The 25,221-nt window shown below is 45.9% G+C and overlaps 2 protein-coding genes across 2 annotated transcripts; both read right to left on the reverse strand.

Moving 5' to 3' along the window:
* Window positions 1-220: 220 nt before the first annotated feature.
* Window positions 221-22,705, reverse strand: LOC131259763 (cyclin G). Its single transcript, XM_058261342.1, has 7 exons — window positions 21,081-22,705; window positions 20,285-20,666; window positions 13,904-14,721; window positions 4,998-5,240; window positions 2,160-2,534; window positions 1,850-2,070; window positions 221-1,779 (listed from the first exon to the last, which is right to left on the reverse strand). Exons 3-7 carry the CDS (start codon window positions 14,699-14,701, stop codon window positions 1,692-1,694), a joined length of 1,725 nt encoding a protein of 574 aa, XP_058117325.1. The 5' UTR covers window positions 14,702-14,721; window positions 20,285-20,666; window positions 21,081-22,705; the 3' UTR covers window positions 221-1,691.
* Window positions 22,706-22,967: 262 nt separating this feature from the next.
* Window positions 22,968-24,713, reverse strand: LOC131271959 (protein farnesyltransferase subunit beta). Its single transcript, XM_058273554.1, has 3 exons — window positions 24,522-24,713; window positions 23,508-24,445; window positions 22,968-23,438 (listed from the first exon to the last, which is right to left on the reverse strand). Exons 1-3 carry the CDS (start codon window positions 24,615-24,617, stop codon window positions 23,096-23,098), a joined length of 1,377 nt encoding a protein of 458 aa, XP_058129537.1. The 5' UTR covers window positions 24,618-24,713; the 3' UTR covers window positions 22,968-23,095.
* Window positions 24,714-25,221: the final 508 nt, after the last annotated feature.

Here is a 25,221-nt window from a genome sequence, read left to right on the forward strand (position 1 = left end):
GGTTTCTCTCCACTTGCTTCCTATAACTCTTCTTTCTGGCTGTTTGCTGTAAGTGCGCCGCAGACACTTTTCCTTCTGTTGGTTCCTAGCTTCCACACTACCAACCTAGGACTAGTTGGGATGGGGGTGGCCGCTTTTTTTTTGGGCATCGCGTAATTCTCGTCGTTCCTAGAGTTCCATGCATTTCTAAGTAATCGTACGCATTTATCCTTCAACACGCTGGCAGACCCACTTTCCAGCAAAACAGCAAAACCAACTGGTGCGCCGTTTTTTCTTTTTTTTTTTTTGTATGAAAGGTGTTGCGCTGTTGGTTGTGCTGCTTTCCCTTTTGCAATCCCGGAAAGTGGTTGAACCGTAAATAGTTGTTGGTCGGTCAAAATATGCTCACACCATTAGAGGTCGGTCTGCCATATCTGATAAACCCTACACAACTTATCTGCTAGGATTTTTTTAACCGTTTTGTATATTTTGTACTTTTTTTGATTTTCCTTTTATCTTTCTTTTTTGCGTGACTTTTTTGAGAGATTTTTATGTTTTTTTTTGTGTGTGTGTACTTGTTTTTGCTCATTTTTGGACTTTTTTTTCGTATGCTTTTTCCGTGCTTCTTCCCCTTCGCGAATCAGCTTTGTTCCGTTATGTTCACACTCTTCATTATTAATTAAGACCGCCATCGAAAGTACAGGCGTTTTGTCATTTGTAACAGGGGTTCCAATATGTTTCTGCGCGTTCGTTATCGTTCCAGCTACTTTTTGAATCTTAAACCTTACGTTACTCTTCTGTGCTTCTTCTTCTTTTTCTTCTTCCTTTCTTCCACCGACACGCGCAACGACTTCCTTACATTGATGATTGATAAATCCTTAACCAACGAATTAGACTGTTATCTTTTTTCTTTTGTTTTCTCTGACTGCTCTCGTCGTCCCATTTTCTGTCACACTTCGCCTCGATACATATTTATCAAATAAGTGTTAGAAATAAGCTTTTTTACTAATAAAAAAGGGAGGAAAACAAAATAAAATTAACATTACCAATCGAAGTGCTTTTCTGCTCCGTTGATGATGATCGTCCTTTAAGCGGGGAATGGGATGTGGTGGTCCGCTGTTTCCATATGATGATGTTTACATTGCGCGAAGAGCACGGTGTCTCTCCCGTACGTGATGATGATGTACACGAAGCTGCTGGAAACCATTCCAACGAATTGTCTTTGCCATTTGCCACCGATCAATGCAATACTAGAATGCTATGTTATTATTCGCCTGCCGTCTTGCTGCCTTCCAAAAGGGAAATCAATCTCTTTTCGGTCGTTGCAAACATCAACAAAATCGGTGCTCAATAACATAGAAGTAGCAGAGTAGTGTTTTTTTGATAGATGCAGTAGGGGTAGTAGTAATATTAGCCATGCAAATATACTCGTCCTTTACGTGTCTCTTTCTCAGTCTCGATCGTTCCGTTTGCTGGGGGAATCGTACGTCCATAATATGTGATCGTCCTCTTGGCATACAAAGATTGCTGCCTCACACACACACACACGCTGGTCTCGTGTACATCGTGATGTGTGAATTTTGTATTCGTTCGAAACAACGTTCTAGGAACCCTTATGTTGTTTTTCCCATCTCCCAGCTGTAGACCGAAGGAGAAGTAATAACCCCCCGGGTTCGCGAAATCCCTCGCGATCCCGGCTCCAGAGGGGCCTCTTACTCGTCAACGAACTGTTCACAAACGGCTACGATCGGTGACGTTGGCCAATCTTCGCCGTCGTCCTCGGAGCTTACACTACCCGTTCTGTTAATGGGAAAGAGGCAAATGATAAAAACCAAAAGGAACCCATGTCGCAGCTGTGTCTATCACATACCTGAATCTAAGGTTGTTGTTCATGTGACCGTGGGCTTGGTGATGTTCGGCAATCGTTGGCAGGTAGGAGGTCAACTTGTCAGTGGGGCGCAGAACGCGCATGGTGCGGGATGAAAGTTTCCACACCAGCCTCTGCTTGTACGGCATCTTGTGCTGGCCGTTGTAGAGCGACAGAATCTTCGTCACAATGCTGTTGCTGTAGAGGAAGCTGCTGTCGGGGATCTGCGAATGGGAAAAATATATGATAATTTTCTAAGTTCAATAACAACAGACAGCAAGCAACCCTCAGTGGTATTGGTATGAACACCTACCCGACAGAATTTTTGCAGCTGAATAGCGTAGTCAACGAGATCGTGGATCTGCTGGTGTACCAGACCGTTGTCCTTGTTGGCGCTGACGTACACATCCATCTGGGTGAAGATCATCACGAGCGCGAGCTCGGACGGACGAATGCTGGCGCAGCTGGCGTCGCAGGCGAGAATCTCCAGCCGCATCTCGAGATCGGCCAGCGAGATGGCCGACTTGAAGATTTCGGACAGCCCGAGTGCGTTCGCGGCGTTCTCGAAGATGTAGTAGAACAGCCGGATGAACGAAAGGGCCGTCACCGGTGCCAGGTTCATCTGGACGCCAAGCTTGTTGGCGACGATGTCGGCCATTCGCACCAGGTCTCGCGACGTACAGCGGCACTGTGGGGAACAAAGAGAAGAAGGCATTGAAGTTAAGCGGTGTAAATTTGCCAAAAATGTAAGGAAAAACCCCTTCATTTCATTAACAATACTCTAACAAAACCCATGCCAAACCACAGTTTCGCTTTTCGAAAGATCGATAACATGGTGGGTGCATGATTTCAAGCTTTATCGAACCTAGATGCTTTTATAACCTAGAGACCATTGTCAACTAAAAGAAGCCAGAAAAGATTTATTTTAAAAGGGCTTGGCAGTGCATGAGGTTCGTCTGCGACCCCTCCACCTATCACAAACACACACCTATCCGGAAAGATGGTGTAGCCTGCAATGTATATCAACACATTATCATCCGAGGGTAAAGTGTTTACTAGCAACGATGAGAGTTTACTTTTTTATGAGAAAAAAAACCCAACAAGAAATAGAAGAGTGAGCTCCAGAGGAGTTGTATGTTTATATTGCGTGCTATCTTCGTACTTCTCCTCCTGGTAAATTTCCGACTATTTGCCTTCGAAAAATGTTTACATTAGGCCGCGCGATCTCACTTGAAACATGGTGAAGTAGATTCAGTAACGACGTCAGCATTAAAATGGAAACCGATCGTCACAAATGGGCGAGATGAGCTTGGCCGCTCGAGTGCAAACACACATACACCCGCCGAGCGAGCACATTTTGCGAGCCGTGGCGATCTTCGTCGGATCGCCACACAGCAACCGGTCACATTTTGTTGACCATAGAAAATGTTGTAGTCAATTACGAACTTCGTAGCAAATCATCAAGTGTCCCCCTCGCGGCATGTGAAACCGTGGACAGTTCTGCCGATCGGCAACAATGTGTACCACAGAGAGTAAGTGCTGGTCGAGTGGGTGGACCTTTTAAATTGAAGCTGGCGCATGTTACAGCAGCATAACCTCCCTCCTCTTCTGCATGATCGTAGCGAATTGACACACAAGTTGAATACCCGTTTAAATTAAACACAAACTACTGTTGTGTAAAGAAAGGGGAGGGAGGAAGGGATGATGGGGAAGGAGTACATTTTCAACAGAAGCATATCAAGCGCATTGCACACGCATGGTTGTTGGGTAATAACATTCAAAGTCGCAGCCAAACCGTTAGGCAACGCGTAAACAAACACCACCGATCGGTCTCTCTACGGCTCATCGAATGGTGGTGGTTGGGAGATCGAAGGATTGATAAAATGTTATGATGTCTGCACATGTGCATGAGAAGGAACAACATATTGAGCGTCGGTGCAACGACGTATAGAACTAGTCGCTAACGTCCAATCTCTTAGGACTTTCGTTCAACTCTTCATTGCCATCCGCCGATGAAACGATCGTTCTTCAAACGAACGGGAACTGTTTCTCGTACTACGTACGTTTGTGGCATCATCCGCATCGTCGCAATTGAGTACAGCGATCGAAGGGCATCAGATCGCTCACACAAGCTCTAGATGGGTGGGGAACTGACGTAAACATCTCTGGAGTAATGGCCAATACTTTCTTACTGCTGCCTGCCTGTCCTTCCATCCATACAGCAGAGTTTGGTAACTTGAGCTAGCCACCACAGCCGCCGAGAGAGCCATATGTTTTAGCATTTGAGGAATCTATTTTCCGCGGGCGTTCTGTTTCGTTGCTCATATCGAATCGATTTGAGGTTTTTGTACTGGGAACTGATGCTGTATTATTGGTGGACGGCGACATATGGTTCCCATTTGTCGCCACTTTCAAAACACAAAACGAAGCTGAGGCTGGAAGTGAAGGTCGTCATGAGCTTCTTGCATTCTTCTTCAACACACGGTGCGTGACGTATTCCTTGGTGTACCTAAAATAATATGCACCACGGAAAACGTTTCCAATAAAGTGAGACCATCATATGACGCAGCAATTTCAAAATTAAACAATATTTATTTAAAAAAAAACACATAAGTTGAACTGATTGTTGATAAATACGGGATAAATTAAAACTACGTATCGCGGTTGTTGAAACACAATCTGTTATTAGTTTACTTAGGTGGCCGCCGCTCCACAAACGCAGGACGGTATGGGATGTTGTTTTTGAGTATCGATTCCCGCGTTTACGAGGATAACACGCAATATGCTGTGTTATATGCACACAGATTACGTTCCACTCTTATTGCCATATTTGGCCATTTAATCGGCACACAGGCACGACGACCGACGGCGGGCCTTGTGTCTACCGATATGAGAGTGAGTCAACCGCGTAATACCATTCTCTTTTAGGAACAGGCTCGATGCATCACACACCATGCTACCCAACATCCAAATTCGATATGTTGCAGCGCAAAAGATGGCCCATGGAAATGGCGTCACGGTGTTTACTTCCAGTGTAATGTAAACAAGATACAGTCTCAATGCGCGTGATTAAATTCAACATTAAAGTTGTCCTTGGGAAAATTCGTTATCTTCTAGATTTTAGATTTAAAAAACCCGCACGGGAACTTACCTGTGAGATAGCAACCAAATCCTCCGTGTCGATGATCGGCATGCTCAGCTGCTGCACCGCCAGATGGAAGGAGCTGACCGAAATGCACGCCATGTGCTTCGGGCGGACCTTCATCTTGGTCAGGAAGCGATCAACCAAGTTAATGGCAGCGAACAGGACATCGTTCGGCAGCTCGTACCAAACCTTCAGGCAGCGCAGCACATGAGCGGCTCCGTCGCGGGTGCCGATCGTGATTTCGCCATTCTGGAATGAGAAACAGGACAGGGGGAAAAAAATGAGAACGGACGGCATTAGCACACGGACATATAGTTCAGAGCTTGGACATGATGGAACCGCGAGTCATTGGCCTTCCCCAAGGATGCGCGGTGCGGCGCACAGCATAAGTACATATTGTTGCTTCCACTTTGTGGCAAATCGGTATCAATCGGAGAAGAACCATACCATCACGTAAACAAAAGTGGCTTGAAAGTAGATGCGAGACCTCGAGAAAAGGCAAGACAACGTAAACCGATCGGGTGATTGCTTAATTGGCGTTAAAAAGAGACCCGGGAATAGGCAATCAAGATCGTGTTCGGGCAAAGTTTAAAATTAAATCACAGGAGTAAAGAAAGCAAACAACACAATCTCATCCAACAATCGAGGACATTCTTTTTCGCGTCGATTGCACGCAACAGAAAAAAGGCGATCCATGTTTTTATATATAAATATAAACAACAACAATCTCTTGCCCTCGACAATTGCCGAACTCAGCAGAGACGCAGCCTTCAGACATTGCCCAGAAAAATGAAAAACATGTACAGGAGATGCAAAGTTGTACAAAGAGAGTTTGAGAAACGGGCCTCTCGCCTCTATTTGGTCGCCATTGGAGAAACAACATCTACTCAGTGTGACCCGCAGATCACAACACACACCGATGGGATGGTGGATGGAGTGTTATATAAAATTGAGGTCACAAGAAACATCAATGATGCGCTGCGATGAAAATCCTATGGAAGGCACAACTGTCAACAACACTCCCCCCCCGCCCTTCCATCTTCCCAAAGGAATCCCAGCTTCCTCCTGGTACGCTTTAGCATTGGAAATCCGAAGAGAAACATCGGTGGACAATAGTGCACACGAAATCCTCCATTCGCCGAGGCGTGGGGTTGTGGGTTCGGTCAACCTTCGTTGAGATGGGTTTGAGTTTCTCTTCGCTGGGGAGGTTCAACGACTCGAGGCGAGGACGCGAGCTGGTTGGTGGGACGATGTTGGGAACGGCATACCAACAAGTTTGAGGAATTTAAAAGAGCCACAAGGTAGAGAGGGAAAGATAACACTTTTTGGAGACACACAGAGATGATGATGCTGACTGAGCATTGGAAAGCTTACATTGCATACCATGACGATTGCTTACGTAAAGGAGAAATAACTCTTTATTGCACTATGAATCAAAATCGTCCTTAAACCGACAAGAAGTGACAAGCGGTTGGGCAGAATTGTCCACGGCCCTTGTAATCAATTTAACGCTGACACCTGCTTTGAATAGCACCAGAGAAACCAGGGTCAGGCTGGCAGCAAATGTGGAACAGCGTAGAGTGTGTCACGTAGACCGACCTCAGCATAACACGTATGTGTCCATCAGCTGTGGACCGAATGTAGTGACGCACACACACACATACACACGTATGCACCATCAGGCCGTGCTGAAAATAATCAAAGGCAAATGATCGAGGAGGACTTTCTCGTTGGCAAAAACAACATCGATCTCAACAACTTCGTCCACCCCCTCCTCCTGCCCATCATCTTTGTTGTTTGTCTCATTTTGCATTGGCATGTCCCTTCCTCCCTCCCCGAGCCCACCATACCCCTCCCTGAGCAGTAGGCAGAGGGAAATGAAACATTTCAAGGCGAGAAAGGACGGCTTAAAACAGCTGCTAAAGACCACTCGGCTTAGCCGACCTTCCGTTTATACCTTCCCCCAACAACAACAACCGTCCTTCTCATCCTCCTCCTCAACGCCTACAAAATAAATCATTTATAAAATCAGTCAAGTACAACGGAAAGGATGGTTTGCGTCGAAGAAGGAAGTGCGGTGGTACCTGACCAAGCCAGTAGTGTGAGCTAAAAAAGGAACGATTCGTTAAGCACCGCACACACAAGAAGACATCGGACTTCCAAGTTTGCTCTTCACGCATGAATACATACACATGCCGCGAACTGAACCGTAAGTAAATGCAAACCAACCCACCTCCATCCTCCCTCGCCATCAAGAGGGAGGGATTGTGTATATTTTCGCATGTATGCACAACGACGTTGTTGTGTACGACCGTCGACGAAAATGAACAACGCCAGTGGGAGGCGGTGGGGATCGTAACACGATAAGACAGGCGACCAATAGAAACCACCATCATCAACTTCATACCATATGATGATGGTAGGGCTCTGTAATATTATCCAGATTAAAAACTGGTCCATTGCCTTCAGCAGCGCCAGCCGTCTGCGAATATTCCCTCAACGATAGGCAACCTAAAGCCGGTCCAACCAGTAACCGGAGCGACCGGATAAGTATGTCCTCCCCCAGGGCAAATAATGCTACCAACTACAAGTAGTAGCAGCAGTAGCCCAGGATCGAGTGGCACCCAGGCTATAGCCAGGCTCCTTGGGGATAGTTCCCTGCGGAAAAATAGGGGGTACACCGGACGGGGGGCAGGACCAGTTGTGTCGATCGAGCCAGTTGACATTGAAACCGAAAATAAATCTTGCATGCGTGACACACACAACCAACGAAGAGCGAGCGAACAACCAACCGACGGGGGTCGATGTGTGTTCCTCCTTTCCCTTGGATATCGCGCGCGTCTTGCAAACCCACGCATGGTCGCGTCGCGTCGTCGTACGTAATGAGTCTGCCGCCTCCGTCGTCCCTCGAAAGGTGTACCTTTATTATTATCGTCGATGTCGTTTCCATTGCTCGGGCAGGTTGGACTGGTGTTGCCATCGACATTTTATGGCGTCACCCTATGGCCCAGGCAGCATTCGACCAGCGCAAGACGCACACATCGACGGGCGAGAGAGTTTCTTGCCAGTCACGTACTCGCGAAAAACTGGTTCTTCCAGTTCGTCCAAAATAACAAACACAAGCCTGTTCCCGTCCCCGTCCCCTCTTTGACGCAACGAACGAATTTGCTACATGGCCTCCAAAAACCTGTTTGCTGTTTGTTTGCGGATGTCGTCCCGTTTTGTTTGTCTGTCTATTTGTAATTAGGCCAATACTAATCGGAAACGAAGAAAGAAGGATGAATTTTATCACGATCATTTCTTCCTCCTTACCTACCACAAAATGCAACGTGCATTTTATGTTTTACATTCGCTAAACCTACTTGTGCATCTCGTTACGTTAATCATTCCTGATGGGTATCGTTTCTTTGTGCATTATTTTTAATTTAAATTAACCCGCTTTGATCTTCATTATCTCCCTGACGGGGAGAGGAACAATATGACATTGTTTCCCGTTCCTCAAGCGTGCGCCACCGACCACGAACACAACCGTGCGTGACGGTCACGGATGGCGCCCCACGCACAGAAGGGATGATCGTACAATCGCCCAAAAAAAGGGAAATATCGTTGGTTTATGGAGAGTGACACCAAGCGGCGGGCACCAATGCTAAAACATGGTGTCGTTCTCTCCTTGTTTATGTTACCCTTTTCAAATGAAAACGACTATCATCCCCCACAGCGTTTCACCCACTTCCGTTGTGTGCCCGAATGGGTAAAACGATGGCGCGTTGAAGCGTGGAGATTATATTCAACAAACTAGCAAAACTCAAACTGGAACATGTGTTGGGTTGGTTCGACTTGTGCTGATTCGACTCAATTCGATTGTGTTTCTAAAACATAAAAAAGGAATCACAAACGCGCTTAAGGTGCTTTTCTATTTGGCGATAATCTGTAGCCTTAGATTTTCGCTTTATTAGCATGTTAATTTTATCGTCCAGACCCAACCCCGACATTCGCTTCCAACGCTTGGGCAGAACGAGAATCAAACGATCGAACGGTACTTGAAAACTAGCGGCAAAAGAACCGTGCTCTGCCTAACGCCTGCGTGTTATTAGAGAAAAGAATAACCACCCTTAACAGTAGCAACATGTGGAAGCAATTATCTTACGCTAGCTACAGTACCTCGAAGAGTCGAGAGTAGTAGTAGATTTAACACTGGGCTTCTTCTAGGCCTTCCCAGTAGAAAGTCAGCACCGTCTTTATTCTCCGCTCGAAATGTTCCTTCCCTCGAGCAGGAAGCGGTGCTGCTGCTAGAGCATACATCTATTCGAATTTTATGCCTCCCTTCCGGGCGCGCGAGTCCGCCGCGGGCCCACCCGATGAATCCCATTCTTTTTCCGCACCAGTGACGAAGTGACGAACGTTGGCACCGTTGGAACGTCGCCGACGGAACACAATGTGGAGTAGTAATGTGGCGTTCTGTATATCTGCACTGACTAACATGACGCACAACACCATTGTATTCTGTTGGGTGTAAAGCGGGGCGCAACGGGGCTCTTTTTTTGTCTAACAATCGGGAGCGACACAGGAAGTGCGCCCCTGGTAGAAGAACAAACCCTTCAGTGTATCTGGAGATCGAGAACAACGATGGATAGTTAGAAATAGACAGAACAAAAAAAAACATTTGCACAACAACCTTTCCCGGCGCTTGCTGCCATTTGAACCCAGAAGAGGTTGGGTCATAAGGAAAGGCCAGATTCGGTGGGTGGAAAAAAATGTAGAAAAGAACTCAACAGAATTGAAGGCAGAGATATTTCATTCATTTGTGCTCTTGAGAGTGATAAGAAGTATGTTGTTTACACGTTTATCCCCTCTTGCTGTGTAGACAAACAAGTCGAGCCTAAGCACTGGTAGCATTTAATGGTCGCTTACAGAATGCCCAACCATTGACGCTAATTACAACAAGCTGCTGACCAACTCGTCGTAATCATCCTCTTTAGCGGTCTACTTATACTTGCACTAACCCTCCCCTCACCGCAAGGTACACGAATCAAACATGCAACTATCGAACGCACGCAAGAAACGTGTACATCCGTGAGAGCGCTTCTGGTGGCCACTTTGAAGCTATTGATCGAAAGTGCAACAGCCTCGGAAAACCTTCCTTCTTACGAGATTCTTTCCGGTCTTGACATAAGCCCGGCTCTACCCGCTGTATGATTACACACGGACTGGACAAGAAAAGCTGGACAACACAACAAAAGCCACTATCAACGGGCTTCTTCGCGATACTAACAATTATCTCCGCATACGAAACACCATCTTCAAGCGAGCAAAAATGCCGCAGTGCCATGTCGTCTGGAGCGGGTTTTGTACGCAAATGGTCTTGTCACATATGGTACTTATCGTCGTACCAGCACCGTATCTTGCGCTCCTCCTATCGATTTAATGATAAGGGAGGCTTCTAGTCTGGAACCGTTTGAAACCGGGGAGTGAAGAAAAGATGACACAAAATATTGCACCCTCCTCCGCTCTAAGGTTTATTTTCCTGTTTTCATTTTTCGTTACCTTTTCCCGGTCGATAACCTCACAATATTTTTTTTTTATTTTTCGGTTTAATTTCACCGTGATAAGGTTAAAAACGAAATCGTCATGCTGATAGCACCAAACAGCGGATTGTTTTTCCGTCTGCAATTGGAGTGGAACAACGTTGATGACGATGACGTCGACGGCGGGTTTCAATCTGCAAAAAAGCGCAATGAAAACAAAAACCGTAGGTACTTCTTTGTATTCATTCCATTCGTTCCAAATCTTCACCAGAAGAGGTTGGCAAAATGTGCTGAACAAACAATTCACTAGGAATAATCGGGCCTGATTTCGCGTCTTGTACAACACCCGAAGAAGCGAGCCTGATAAGGAAATAGATCTCTCCTTCGGGCACCACACCCTTCGTTTGGTTGTTTCTTCTGTTCGCCCGTTATCAGCATGCCAAATATTGACAGACAGACGGACACTGAAGACACTTTGCTTCCTGCCTTCCCCGCCCTACCGTGGAGTCTACACCAAATCATTCGTACGTCAATATGCTTCTCCCTCCGGTTACCATTGTATGGTGATATTTATTGCAAATGGTAAACGGTTCATTATCGACTCGAGACCATTCGATTCGGACTGTCGAGTTAAGTGTGCAGTGGACGAAGGCTTGGGGGTTGTTGGTTCGCCGATGCTAAGCCTACCTATTGATCTAACACCCGGTGACGACCCGGGACCGGCTAAACACCTGATGTTTAAATATAGAGCGCCCGGCTAAAGTGTTGAAGGGCTGCTTACCTATCCACCCTGTATAGAGTTCGGCTCGCCAAACCAAACGCTAACTTATACCTAACACTCCCTCCTTCTCCAGCTGGTCATCAACAACAACAAATCCTATTATTTTGCAGAGGACAACCGTAGAGGACGCCACAACAGAGGGAGGCCCGTTCGTGATGAGGCTCTTAGAAAACACCAACATGCACAACGGCAAAGTCACGCCAAATGCGGCGGCCACCACCGACGATGACGATGATGGTGATAACGAAGCAATATAACCTACTCCGGAGTGGGACGTTGGTGGGGTGATGTTAGATTATCTCCACCACCATGAGCTCAATCGATAAACGCATAAACAATTCGGAGTGGACAACAAAGAGCAGAGTTCGGTCATGCCAAGGGTAGGGCCTTTTGGACCTTCGTCCATCCGACAAACAACAGCTGATGGCTTAGATGCCTTAAGAACAACATTTTATAAGAATCATTCCACCATTTATTATGATCATTTCTCATGAATCCTTCTTTTTGTAGGGTGACGATTCTTGTGGCACAAATAAAATTTTACATTTCAGCAAGAACAAAACGAATCAATCAAAAATCTCGATTTCGATTCAGACTAAACGGTGAAGCGATTAGTCGTTTAGTCGAAAAAAGAAAAATCCTACAAGCTCTAAAAATAAGTGACTACGTGATCGCGGACTGTCACGGACACACACACACACCCTTGGGGAGCAGTTGGGACATGCAAAAAAAAATAAAAAATAAAGAAACCAACTGACATAGCAAGCCGATTCGCTTCAACATACTTCGTCGTTTATGCTTCTTTTCGGTGTAGACAAAATTCGTGGTGTGGTGGTGTTCACGCTGTCCGTGTCTGGTCGATTAAAGAAGAGCCCATTTGCCATAAAACAGGTTTCAGAGGGAGGGAAGTAACGCCGAAAGAACGTATCATAAAAAAGGGAAGAAGATAGGAAACAAGTTTAGTCTCCAGATTATTCGGCAAAATGAGTCAAGAAGGGGACCATCCAGTGTGAAACGGAAATTTGTGCAGCGAAACCTTGTAAGTTTTACCAAAAAATGCTACTGGATGCATTTCCTGGGGCGGGATTTTTGTGACCCAGGAAACTAAACAACGTTGGTAGAAGCCGAACAAGTGACCAAGAGCATCGCTGGTTTACTGGTGTATTCTGATGTGTGTAGCTTCATGCAAGCTATTTTGGCAACATGACGCAGAGAATATTTCCCGAAAGATCGGAATCTATTTTGATCGAACTCAACGAACAAAACAGGAACATGTCCATTTTTTCTCTGCCTTGGGTAACACACACCTGGACAGTGTTAGTCTCTTCCCTTTTTTTTTTGATCGATCATGATGGAGTAGCTGGTGTCACAATATTGATTATCCAAAAGGGATTGATGATTATTTACATATTTGTGTCCCTCATTATCGACTAAATTATGGCCAGCAGAAATAGGATTGCCACCTATGAAATAATCACAAAAGCAAATATTACATTATCGTCTTACGTTCCTAACCACGCAGAACAAACCACAATCCTTATCGGTCACGTATTCATGATCAATCTGATTAAGAACGGAAACCGCAATCGTGCGCTACCATTTAGATAGCGGAGATAAAATGAAGTATGTAAGCAACTATTTTCATCATAATTCAAAAATGTTAAAACGGATTTCAATTCCATGGAACATTTCATGCTTGCCACTGGAAAATTTTATGCCACAATCGTCAGCTGATTGACGGCAATTGGCGCGCTCTCTCTCACTCTCTTTGCTTTATTGGCATTGTCGAGAAAAAGTAAGTCACGTGAGGCAAAGCAACAGCAGACAACGCCACACGTGGAAAACAAAACCTCCCAGCTGCAGTAAAACTAAACCGAAGAACACGTGTTCGAGAGAGTGTGAAGAAGTGTTTGAATGCACCAAATAATTGTTTTACCTTGTGGCCGAAACCATCTCAACCACACACATATTGAACCCTCGTCTCGCCCGGGTATAATCGGCTTCAACTTTCGTTTTTCTGCTTCTCTTGTGGCATTCCAACATTTTTCACATCACCACGAAGGAAAGGGGCAAGCAACGGTTTCGTGTAAAAATGTGTAACACCGTCTGGGTCGCGGTCCGTGGAGTACGTGAGATATGCGCAACATGATGTACACGCTTGCCACCATCAATCAGCATATTTGCAAAAGTAAAGTTCAACAATTTCGTTTAACACCATCTTGCTTGGATTTGAAATGGAAAGTGTGTTTGAACTTGTACCGATGCTTATGATTGTCCAACACCAAAAGGAAATACTAGAATACATTGCTTAGGAATCTTGCCCGAATGCTTTCGAGCGAACTTTTTGACCGCTCTTGCTACAGTTTTGTCGGTTTTAGAGTTTCTAGTCCGTAAACGGCTATCTTTTAGTATATTTGTTGACTATCGTTTGGTTTTTGGATGCGCCTCTCCAACATTCCGTTAGTTTGGTGTAAAGCAGAAAAGATCCTTTCGGAATTCTTTGCAACGGGTTGGATTCTAGTGATAAAGGAGGCCTGTTCACGGCGTCTGAATTCTTGTTCTGAAAAAGAAAACTTAATCTACAAAAGATGTATGGAACTACTTACGATTGATTGTTGCGGCAGGTAAAGGTTCGGTTGGTACTTCGGTTCCAGTGCGAGCAGCTCGCTCAGCTTGGCCATCATCTGCTCGAACGACATGGCCGGCTGGGGCGGCGGCGTTGCTCCGGCGCCGTTGCTGCCACCGTGCGCCGATGCTGGCGATGAGGGTGGTGATGATGATGCGGGATGGTGGTGGTGTGGGTGGTGGTGAGTTGGTGACTGTTGTGGTGAGGTGTACCTAGCCGCTGCCGCTGCCCCGGCAGCTCCAGCTAGGTCTTGGCCATCGTCATGATTGGCGCCCGTGCCACCGACCGCGGCGGCCGTATCCATCATCATCAGGTGTTGGTGGTGGTAATTTTGCTGCTGCTGCTGCTGTTGCTGCTGCGGCTGATAATGATAGTAACCAGCGGCGTTGTTGTTGCTGCTGCAGCTGCTGTTGCTTCCACCGCCTCCTGGCGACGAATGGGCACTGTTGTTGTTGTTGTGGTTGTAGCCGCTGCGGTTCCCGGTGGCGACGTCTAGTGGCGCCAACAGAACTCCATCAGCAGCATCCGGTGTCCCAAGCCGGCCCTCCTCTGATGACATCCGCTGATCGTGATGCATCGCCCGGTCGGAGCCATGAACGGTCGTCGATGGGCTCATCCGCATCATTGGCCGGTGGTCGTCCCCGCAGTCGTCCTCCATCATCATCATCATGCCGCAGGAGGAGGAGGAGCTGGGTAGACCGTGGCCGCCGATGCCGATGGGCTGCTGGTCGATGTTGTTCATGCTATCGACAGAGTAGCAGCGCACAGGGACAGACATACTGAGGGCTGGCCTAGTACCTATTGGTTTTAGTATCGTTTTCGTTTGCAAAACAGCGCGTCCGAATTCGGCCGAACGGATGGTTTGGTTCAGCAAATTCGTATGTAATGACGCCCCGCAAATTCAACGGGATACGATTTTTTTTTTGTTTAAGGAAGGAAAACAAGAACAAGAGATTCGTTTGTCGTAGAAAATGTTTTTTTCGTTTTAGGATTGAACTTTTCTTAAACTCTGATTTTTCTTGCTCTTGTACGTATGCTGATACACCCACGCAATAACGGTCAGCGGACACACACAACCGTAGGTCGAACCTGGCGCCTGTGTTTGCCCGTTTGTTGAGTTATTGCGAACGTGCACGATATTGCAAAACGATTCCGCTAGGTACTGGTATGAACGGCAGTTAGTGATGCTGTTTTCTGCCCAGTAGGGTAAGCTATCCTTTGCAGGACTGCAGTTACTACTGGTGCGCGCGCAAGCACTAACTTTCTGAAATGTGACACTCAGAATAACCCTCGCCTCTGGGTGGGTCGCGCTTAGGAAGCTTGCTTGTTATTCAACAGATCGATTCTTCAAAAAGCCAACAGTAGAAGTGCAGTTGCGGCCGTACGAACACAATCGGAAGAAGAGGAGTTACCCACTTCGGTTCCTTCTTTGCGATGGGAGTATACACCAGTTATACCCTTTCTCGCTAGAGCGGGCAAACTTTAATACTCTTGTTAACGTACGTGAAAATGTGGACGACACTTCCTTGGTACCGCCTTGCACTGGGCCAGAATCGTGTGTCGAAATGCGACGGGGTACGATTTTTCAACCGAACACTCGTGCGCCTTTCTACTTGCAAGCTTTGCCTCACCTCGAGAGGAACTTCTTTATATTTAGTTGATTATTTATACGCTTTTGTCCTTTTTTACGATCCTTCCTTCGTACACAACGGTCAATTAGATCTGGTTCACTTTTTTAGTACCCTCTGGGGCACGTTCGTCACGCAGCAAATACGCACGATTTTTCTTCCAGCACGTGCAAGCGAACGTTCTGCGATCACGTGCGCTTGGTTCAACACAAGGATCCGTCGTTTTCGAAGCACGGGGAGGTTTCGCGCGTCGCTGGGACAGAGTGTGCGTTTGGATTGAACGTAATCGATCTAGAAGACCTTCGTACGATTTTTATGGTTAGCCTTCGCTTTACACACAGGTTCGGATTCGCTGAGCCGTTACCTTCCACTCGGGGGGTCTGGATAGTCTCTCAACCGTTTCCTTGAAGAGGGTGTTTGAATTCACTTTGTTTTTTCTTTAACAGAAGATTGTGCTTCTTTTGATCCAATGAAACCAAAACTGATCACACAAATAGGAAAGAATATATACTACTGCTTCCGAGCAAACTTTAGCAAGGAACCGCACGGTGTGAACACCCAGTACTCGAAAATGGTATGAGAAACCAGAGCAAACCGGAGCGTATAAGACGACGTAGGTCAGCACGAACCAAGGATACGAGGCTAGAAACTGTCTGTGTCTGTCTGTTTCAAACCCTGTTTGTTTGTATATCTTAGCTTCTCTCTTTCTCGTGAAGCTCTTCTTTCCGTGTCTTTTTACTTCCGTTCCGACACTTACATTTATAATCTGGAAAATTTGGATGTAAATGGTTAACGCATGTTGCTGGAAAAACCAATGGAATAATCATGGGATGGAAGGGAGATAACAACAGTCTAAACACGCCGAGGGCTACTGGAAGGTAACATAGATATGGACAGGTATAGGGTTGGTTACGGGGCAGGACAGGATAAGTTTGGGAAAGGAATGCAGGGGTATAATACAGTTCACGTGGGCGTGGAGAATGTGGTCTTCTAATGCGCGAGGGCGTGTGTTGTCCGTTTTTAGTGCACGACGACGACGACGACGACGTCGTCGCCTTAGGCAAATCGTTAAGGGCATTTTATGTCCGAACAGGGTCAGACTGGCGCGGAATGCAACTTCCTAATGATGATTCATTAGCACGAGAATGTCATAAACGGAAAGCACACGCACAAGCATAAGAAAGGCACAACTGGACAAAACCTGAATAAATATATTTCCATATTACAAAGATGATTTAAATGTGAAGCTTTGTGTATTCAATAATGAAGTTTGAATGGAATACACAATCGTTTATGAAAAGGTTTTAAAATATTCTTTGGACCAAAAAGTGAGTTTAATGTGAAGCAGAAATTGTGTATTGCGAATCCTTTTTGAACGTACCAAACAAGTGGCGCAACACCCTTGGCCGATTGGGCTCGCAGATGACCTAGTTCAATGATCACGCGCATCATCGCCTTCCCGTTGTAAATACCGTTAAGAATCGTTCGCCGCAAACGGACGATCATCGTATGATCATCTCTCGGGGTATCACAGCAACAAGAAAAAAAAACCCGGATGCACAGCAAAGATGAGCCGACCGCTCAAAACAACCTCAAACCGTGTGAATCGATGTAGCGACCTCCACAAACAACATGATTAGCCAATAATCAGCATGAAAACCAAACACAAGGAAGGGGAGTGGCACATTGAGATGTCGTCTGGGTGGTGTTCCACCAAATCGTGACCATGTAAATGTAGGATGTATTTTAAATCCTCTACACTAACACCCGACATTAGCTGATAATCAGTATCAGTCGATCGTACAGTGTATGTGCGTTTACGTAAAAACTTTCATTTTCATGTGCAACGCGAAACTATCCAAATCGAACCCAAGAGGTGTCGCCATGTGTCCGTACACGAGACTGGACCTATGGAAGACATTTGAGGAATCACGTTGCGCGCTCTATCAGATGACATTAAAAGGTTCGCACATGAGTTGCAGTGCGCACGGTGGCCCTTTTCCGGTTCTCCATCTGCCCTTTTGGGCAGTGTCTTGTTCACGTGCGTTCATTATGCCGCTCGGATTAGGACACCGTAAAAGCGGATGCCAACCTAGTTGAAACCAGGGAAAAAGAGAGAGTCGGCGTGGTGATGGCAAGGTTCGTGATAAGTGTCCATGAGAAAGGATGATGTGTGCGTGGTTCCTCCATGGTAAGGTTTGTTCGGCACGCAGTATAGTAGGGGTTGCCAGTTGTTGTATGCATTAGCCTTTATCAGCACGAGCTTAGGGGCAGGATGGTAAACGGAACCAGCTAACGAACGCGTGCCATCACGATTCTACTGAAAAGTGATAATAGCCAAGTCCCATACTTGATGCGTGTTATACAGGTAGGGAAACAAGTCTTTCCATGAAACGCGGAACATGCATCAGCGGCCATGAACTAATTAGTCATGAGGTTGGGGAGTCGATTTCAGACTTCGTCGTCACATATATTTATCACAAGTGGTGAATCAACGAAACCCCGGCCGAAGGTTACTAACTAATAAAACCGATTCAACACTTCAGGCAGCGGAAAAAGTCGCAAAAGAAAGACGATGCTTATGCTATGGCCGTTCTAATCAGTGCTGCAGCAAGCAAGTACGATTTGGGTCCCCCTAATAAAAGTGATTGATTACCATATACCCGCAACAAGCAGTTCACTTCTGGTCGGTCAAGGGAACAAAAAAAAAAAGCGCCTCCATCAAACTGAAAACGTAAACCGTGCCCAGTGGCAATTGTACGCTGGTTGGTTGGTGATCCAAATCGGTCGCGGAACGCGGACACACGACGACGTTAGCGACATCTGACCCGACCAACGCGCGCTTTGTTTATTTGCGTCAAGTGGCGACACTGCTGGACATTTACTCCCTTCTTTCCTACACTCCTACACGTTCTCTTCAGTCAGCTTCAGGCCATACTACTCGTTTCCATTGCAGGGTTTTGTGTTGTCCCTCGTAACAGTCGTCGTACGTTACAGCCTGCTTTGCTTGCTCTCCCATAGAAAACTCTGGAAAACATCAACCCCGCCGTCGTTGCCTCTGCGCGACTCTCGATCATCGAAGTAAGCGTAGAAAATGCAACCTGCTACACACACACAAAACAGCGCGCAGCAGCAGTAGCTCTTTGCTCGGTACATTACATTTTCAGTGCCATGAAACACTAGATCTTCATTTTCGCTCCGCTTGGTTCCATCAACATCGCCAGGATTATGTTGTGTTGTGTATGTCGGACGTCTGTGTCTGTGTCGTGCCTTTTGTTTCTCGCGCATACACTCCACTTATGCAAAATCGATCGGATGGCAGTGTTGTTGTGTTGGGTCTTCGCGCTTCTCCACCCCAACAGCGCCATTGTATGTAAATTTATTCCCGATTTTCCCTTCGATCGTATTCAGCTCGCTGGGTCACACAACAGGGGGCGGAACACGGACGAGCTGGTGTTACAAATATAGCAGTGGGACGACGACTGAAAAGTAGGCACGCAAAGTACATAAATTAAGGTGATAATACAGGGCCCCAAACACTAGCAATAACAATTGCTAACGATGAACAAAAATCAGCTGACCTAAAATAAATTGAATATCGTCGATTTCTATTTCTAAACTTGCTATTTTCTGTTGTTGTTTCACAGTTTCGCATATAAGAAACATATACCTATTTTCCTTTCATTACTGAGGTAGTATCAATTGTTTCATTGGTTACGGAGCATAATTTGCAGTACAACTCAGCATCCATCTAGCTCCGTTCCATCCCCCAACATCCCTTTGCTGAGGATATTCGAATTCATGCTGAAACAGATGATTTTGCTTCACATATCCATCCAATTACCTACCAACCACCCCCGTTCCAATTCAACCAACCTTACTCACACAGCTCCAACGGTTGGGGCAGCAACATATACCAGCTGGGGGGTTTATGGTACAGCAGGAATTGCGATTGCGGACGAACGTCCGCGGTGTTGGTGTGATGATGATGCGCGGCAGGCGATTTCATTTAATGTTTTTTATGTTGCTTTTTCCCGTTTTTACCTAGCAACTACAAAATCGCCTCAGCTACTGCTCTTTGTCTGTCTTATTGACGTTAGTCAACTGCTTCGCGGTGGAAGATGGGGCACCTTGGCAAGAAGAAACCCACATAAGAGGCTGACGAAATTTCACGTTTAATCCTGTCCGTTCGGGAATGGTCCCGTGGATGATGCTTATGGATCTTATCCCGCGAATGATCGCGAAACTTTTCACTTAATCTAGGAAAACTTTTTGTACAGTTTTCAAAGCTAACACACTGCTTCATCGTGTTTGCACAATCTTTTAACGTCTGGTTCGTTTCAAGAGGTGATTCAGAAAAAAAAAACCCGCTTCTGCGATTATATTTCAAAATCGCTTTGCTTCTCGAATGTTCGGAAAACCCACTTCCAAGTTTCACCCCTTAGATGAAATGCATTTCCACAACATTTGCCCTCAAAAAAATCCGCGTCAATATCGACCCTTGCCCCTTCCTCCACTTCCCGACCCGAAGGATTTTCACAATACACACTTCAGACTTCACTTGTAAAAAAAATTCAAGATGGCTGCCCCCGAACCATGCCTGCCAGGCATGTGACAGCCTGGGGCTATGCGAATTTTCACGCGTTCACGATGCACTTTCACGTTTTGAGCACGTACGAGAGCAAGAGGTTGCAGATTGCAGTTAGGTAGGTGATGAAAAATGGTTAACTTACCCGGATGCTTCCGTGATTGTGGCTCACTTTTGTTTCACCCCAGTGTCCAGCAAAAAAGAACTATTCAATTCGGTGTTAGATTCTACAATGACGAACTTGTGGAGACTTCGTCGTGACGAACCTCGGTCAGGCACGCACACCGACGCAACCAGCGTACTGACGTTTCGCGAAACTCTCCACAGCTAGCGACTGCGTTGTGTGCGTGACGGGGATGATCAGGCGTTGCTTTTAATAGTTGACAATTTTCATATTTAGAAATCGTCGTTTTAATATGTTGCGTCAGATGAGTTGAATATTTCGCTTGTCCTCCGTTGCAGAATCCGTTGAAAATGCGCAACGCGCCAACGCAGTGTCAGGTGTAGATGAACTAATGTTAACGTTTCTAGTGTAGAAGCGCAGGAATAAAGATAAAAAAAATGTAAAATTAACCAACAAATAAACTACAAAATTAACCATTTGGTCGAAGATACATATCATCCTTGTTGATCGCGGAACGCTTGCGTCCCTGAACGAGTGCAAGGAACGTACGTGCGCCTGGCTTCACATAGGAAATTGCCTTCAATATTCAATGTCAGCTGGTGGCCTCGTACGGATGGCCTGTTTCCTTTCCATTGCATCACCTCTTTCTTATTTTGCACACTCCCTTCCCCAAGATTGTTTCCCTCCAAGGGAGGGATGATGAGTAACGTTTAACATAAGTTATTATGTCTCTATCATGCATTAAACCTCTGTGATGTGTATTTCATTTAACATCCACCCTTCAACTGACCTGACCCCACACTTCTATTGCACTCACCTTTGGAATTATTGTGACGGAGATTGCGGAGTTGTGTTACAGAAATGCAAACAAATCCTCCATAGCGTTGACTTGAACTCTTAGTGATGAAATATTACACCTTGCTTGCACACTACGAGTCCGCTCGATCGAAATAGTGTTCAAGCCCGATCACTCTTAATGTAATCGTAGTAAAAACAGATATACTTTTATATGCACATACACGCGACGTTAAAATAATTTAAAATATACACCTTGCTGACTACATAAAACTGGCAAATAAGTTACACTATCGCATATCGCCGTCAGTCGTCGGGCGCTCTTGTGTTTCCTTGTTGTGGCCGTTGTAGCTTTTGTCACACTTTTCCCTCATTCGAGGCCTGGGGAATGCACTTAAAACGGGCAGACGCGCGCATATATCACAGATGATGTTTGTTGTTTCGTTGGTCCGAGGGTCTCCTATATTATCAGCTTTCACCTACGCGGACCATCTTCAATCTTGCTCTGCGATGTCGTTTTGGAAACGGAGCTCCAAGCTTTTGCTTATACTGCTGCTCCTCTGTAGCTCATGTCCGTTCGTCTTGCGCGCTCGACTGTATGTCGTGCCCTTTGTTTGGCTCTGACAACGGTCCGCTGTTTGTTTTACTCAGCTTTCTCTGTCCCACCGACAATCGCTTGGTCTCGCTTTCTCTCCCAGCGAGATATGGTGCTCGCGTTTGTTGGTATTGGAGAGCTACAGCTGACAGTGAGCACAATGTTTGTGCGTCCCAGAGAAGGCGTCAGTGTGCGTGAGTATGGCAAAAGAGGATCCTTTTTCCGTAGGAAGGAGGAATAGATGATGCTTGACTAGCCTTCTCAGATATCCAGGTTGCTTTCCTCGGGATAATTGTATGCACAATGCTTCTACCGCTGGGTCATAGCAACCCTTGACAACACACACTGTACGCTGTTTCCAACGCCAAATTATGCGTCACTTTTTGACCTTGTTCAAGCTCGAAATCCGTTATGAGTCGGTGCGACGCGCAGCTCAAGTTTTGTGATGCTTTCGAAGAGATGAAATTCACAATACTCCTACCATACAACTGGGCGCAGGAACGAGCAGCAGCTTGTCTTGATTACACAAAACAAAACGCTTCTTCTATTTCATCATCACGCCAAGCGTACCTTTACTGTGGACGCTGGTCTGTTGATGCTTTCACGATTGTATACGCGCTCTGCTCGGGGATCTGCTTTTCATACCCGAATTAAATTTTATCACAGCTCAGCCGAAGGAAAGACGTCGTATTTAGGCTAACGAATATTGAACCGTTGCTTTTTTAAAAATATTGCACTAGAAGAAAAACTCTTCAAACTGCAGCTGATGTTGGTTATGCCATTGAACGATGCTCGAATTTCCGGATGACGATGCTAGGGGTCTTCTTCTAATATCCTCTTGGCGTGAGGACCGACCAGTCCGCCAGCGCAGTTCGCTGCACTGCTTTCACTCCATAATGTGCCTACTTCTTTTTTCACCACCGTGAAAACTACACGAACATGATAGAAAATGCTCTAGGATGGTGTTGTATGATGAGTTGGTTAAATTTAAGGTACAAAGTTGCTGTATCTCCTTCTTCGACAAAAGGACATACACCAGGCGTCGTGCAGGCCTTCGCCTCTGACAAAAGTCAAACAAAGAATGCTGAATTATGCTTGCGGCGATGCCTCGCGTCGCTATGTTGATGGTACAAAGGTGTAGTTGTTGAAAATGCGATTTGAACGCACAGCTGTGTGCGTGTGATGCATGTGGGGACTTATGAATTTTGATTTGTTGTGGAGAGTTTTCTATTTTGAAACGGTAACAGTTGTGTAAATCGTTAGTGGAATGAAATTTTGCATAATACATTACAACACAATGAATTACAATTTTTTGATGTTCTTTATGCGAGTTTTATTTAAAAAAAGAGCAATCACAAAACTGAAGAAACAGCTGCGTTAAAGCCTCAGCCAATACCCCACAATGGGTTTGATAGAATATTACATACATTAACCGACATGAATTACTCCGAAGTTCGACTGCTCGTGTAGTTGCTATTACTGCTGCCATCTTCCGACATATTCGATGATGACTGGCGATCGGAACCGTTTTCTCGGTCGGAGGTATCCATCGGTGTTCCAGCTGCGGTTGGTTTTCCATTACATTCTTCGGCGGCTGATTCCGGAACATCCAGCTCCACAAAGTAGCGGTAGGCGTCCAGGGCAGCTCTAGGAGGAATATTGTGCACGGGATGCGTTGGCAGCACTTCGTTCCGTTCATCACCCAGTACCAGCGGCACCGTATCGCAGTGTTGGGCAACGGCAAGCCCGCTCATTGCATAGCAAGTATGGTACAAATCCGCCGGTCTGGACAAAGGATCGAGGATAAATTAATGTCCCTTGGAAAGTGTTATGTTAGATGGGGTTTTTACTTACTTTCCTGGTTTGTCGATAAGTCCACCCGTTGGCTTTTGGCAACAAATAAGTACGTACTCCTGCAATGCCATCCGATTGAAAAGGCTTACGGTTTTGACGTGCTGCTGCTGTTCTTTCCTGGCGATAAGACTCTGTACTATCGGTACCAACGCTCCTTGCCAGAAGGAGTAGCATCCGTCTACAAGTTTGTTCGTACGGCCCTGGAAACCTCCTTCATAGGCCATCTGACGATTTACCGTCCAACGCAATAAGGCATTCAGATCGCAACGGTCCTCGCCACCCAAAATCATGATTGCGGCCGCTGCGCAGAACGAATATCCACCGTGCGCCTCCAGTCCCGGTGCTCCACCGAAACCACCTTCATACGTTTGGCATTCAGCTACCCATGCAGCGGTTCCTTCGAAGAGCTTTATTTCATCTTCCGGCGCAAAGGACGCTAACTTTGCCGAAGATATCGCACAGTATGCACCACGCACGTCCAGCTCGCCACCAACATGCATCCGAAAGGCGCCGTTCCCTTCGCGCACAGCCCATAGAAACTTTTTCAACGTTTCTCGTTTTATCGTATTCAGTGCCTTCTCTGTGCCAATGATGCACAGTGCGTTAACGGCCGCGTACGTTGTCGCCAGGTGTGGATCTTGGCCGGGACCACCGCCAAAGCCACCGTCTTTTCCACGGCATCGGCCAAGAAAATCGACGACCCTATCCAGCAGGTCGTCGTTGAACCGCAGATTGAGCACACTGGCGGCATTTAGAATCCAGTAGACGAGCCACGGCCGACTACTGTCGAGACACTCGTAGGCCGTTGAAAGCTGCTCGAGCGATGTCTGCAGATAGCGAGCGTGATCCGCTCTATGCAGCTTCGGAAGGGTTTGGTCCAACGCCGACAACTGTTCGAACCGATCGTAGAACCGTTCGATGGCTGCTTCGGTCTTTATCTGCAGAGAAACATTAAAACTTTTCTATTTATAATCACCATTCAGCGGTATCACTGCCGGGCACTTATGTCGGTACCTGCTCGATCGATGTGGATGTTTTGCGGCCTTCATCGTTTGTCTTGAAGCGTTTGTATTGCTGCAAATTGCGTGGGCTTTCTTCGACACTCATCATCGGAATGCTGGACCTACGGTAATTCAACTTTCTGTTTAATTTTGCAGAAAAACAAATAGTTCCGCAAGTAACACGATAGGTACTTTTTTATTTTGCTATTTCTGACAGCTGTCAGCTGTTTATTGATGGCGTAGGTGCAGAAACCTTGGTTGGTATTTTCTGCTGAAATAACTAATTTGTCAATAACTTTACAACTGCTGAACCGATTTGAACATGTGAACCCTTAAGTGAAAGGTCTGCTCAAGACACACAACCTTGTGTAACAATAGATTATTCTATATTTTGTAGTTTTTGAGAAAGTTTATTTTAGGAACAAGGTACTCAATACTTCAATCGGAGAACCGGTTAACCGTTTGATTACACATGCGGTTGCATACATTCAGGGTCTACACGTAAGATCGACATGAAGGATACATCGGCTTTTTTAAACAAAATTAACCGTTAATAATTTGAATTATGTGGTAATTTTCGTCTTATTCAAACCCAACATTGTAACCATTCTACAAGCTTTTAGTTTCTATAAATAATGAATTATTCGATTTTTTATCCTATTTTTGCACCTGAAAGTACGTTGTATTTTTGCGCCTGAAAGATTATGTAACAA

Source organism: Anopheles coustani, chromosome 3, assembly GCF_943734705.1.
Source record: "Anopheles coustani chromosome 3, idAnoCousDA_361_x.2, whole genome shotgun sequence".
Taxonomy (NCBI): Eukaryota; Metazoa; Arthropoda; class Insecta; order Diptera; family Culicidae; genus Anopheles; species Anopheles coustani.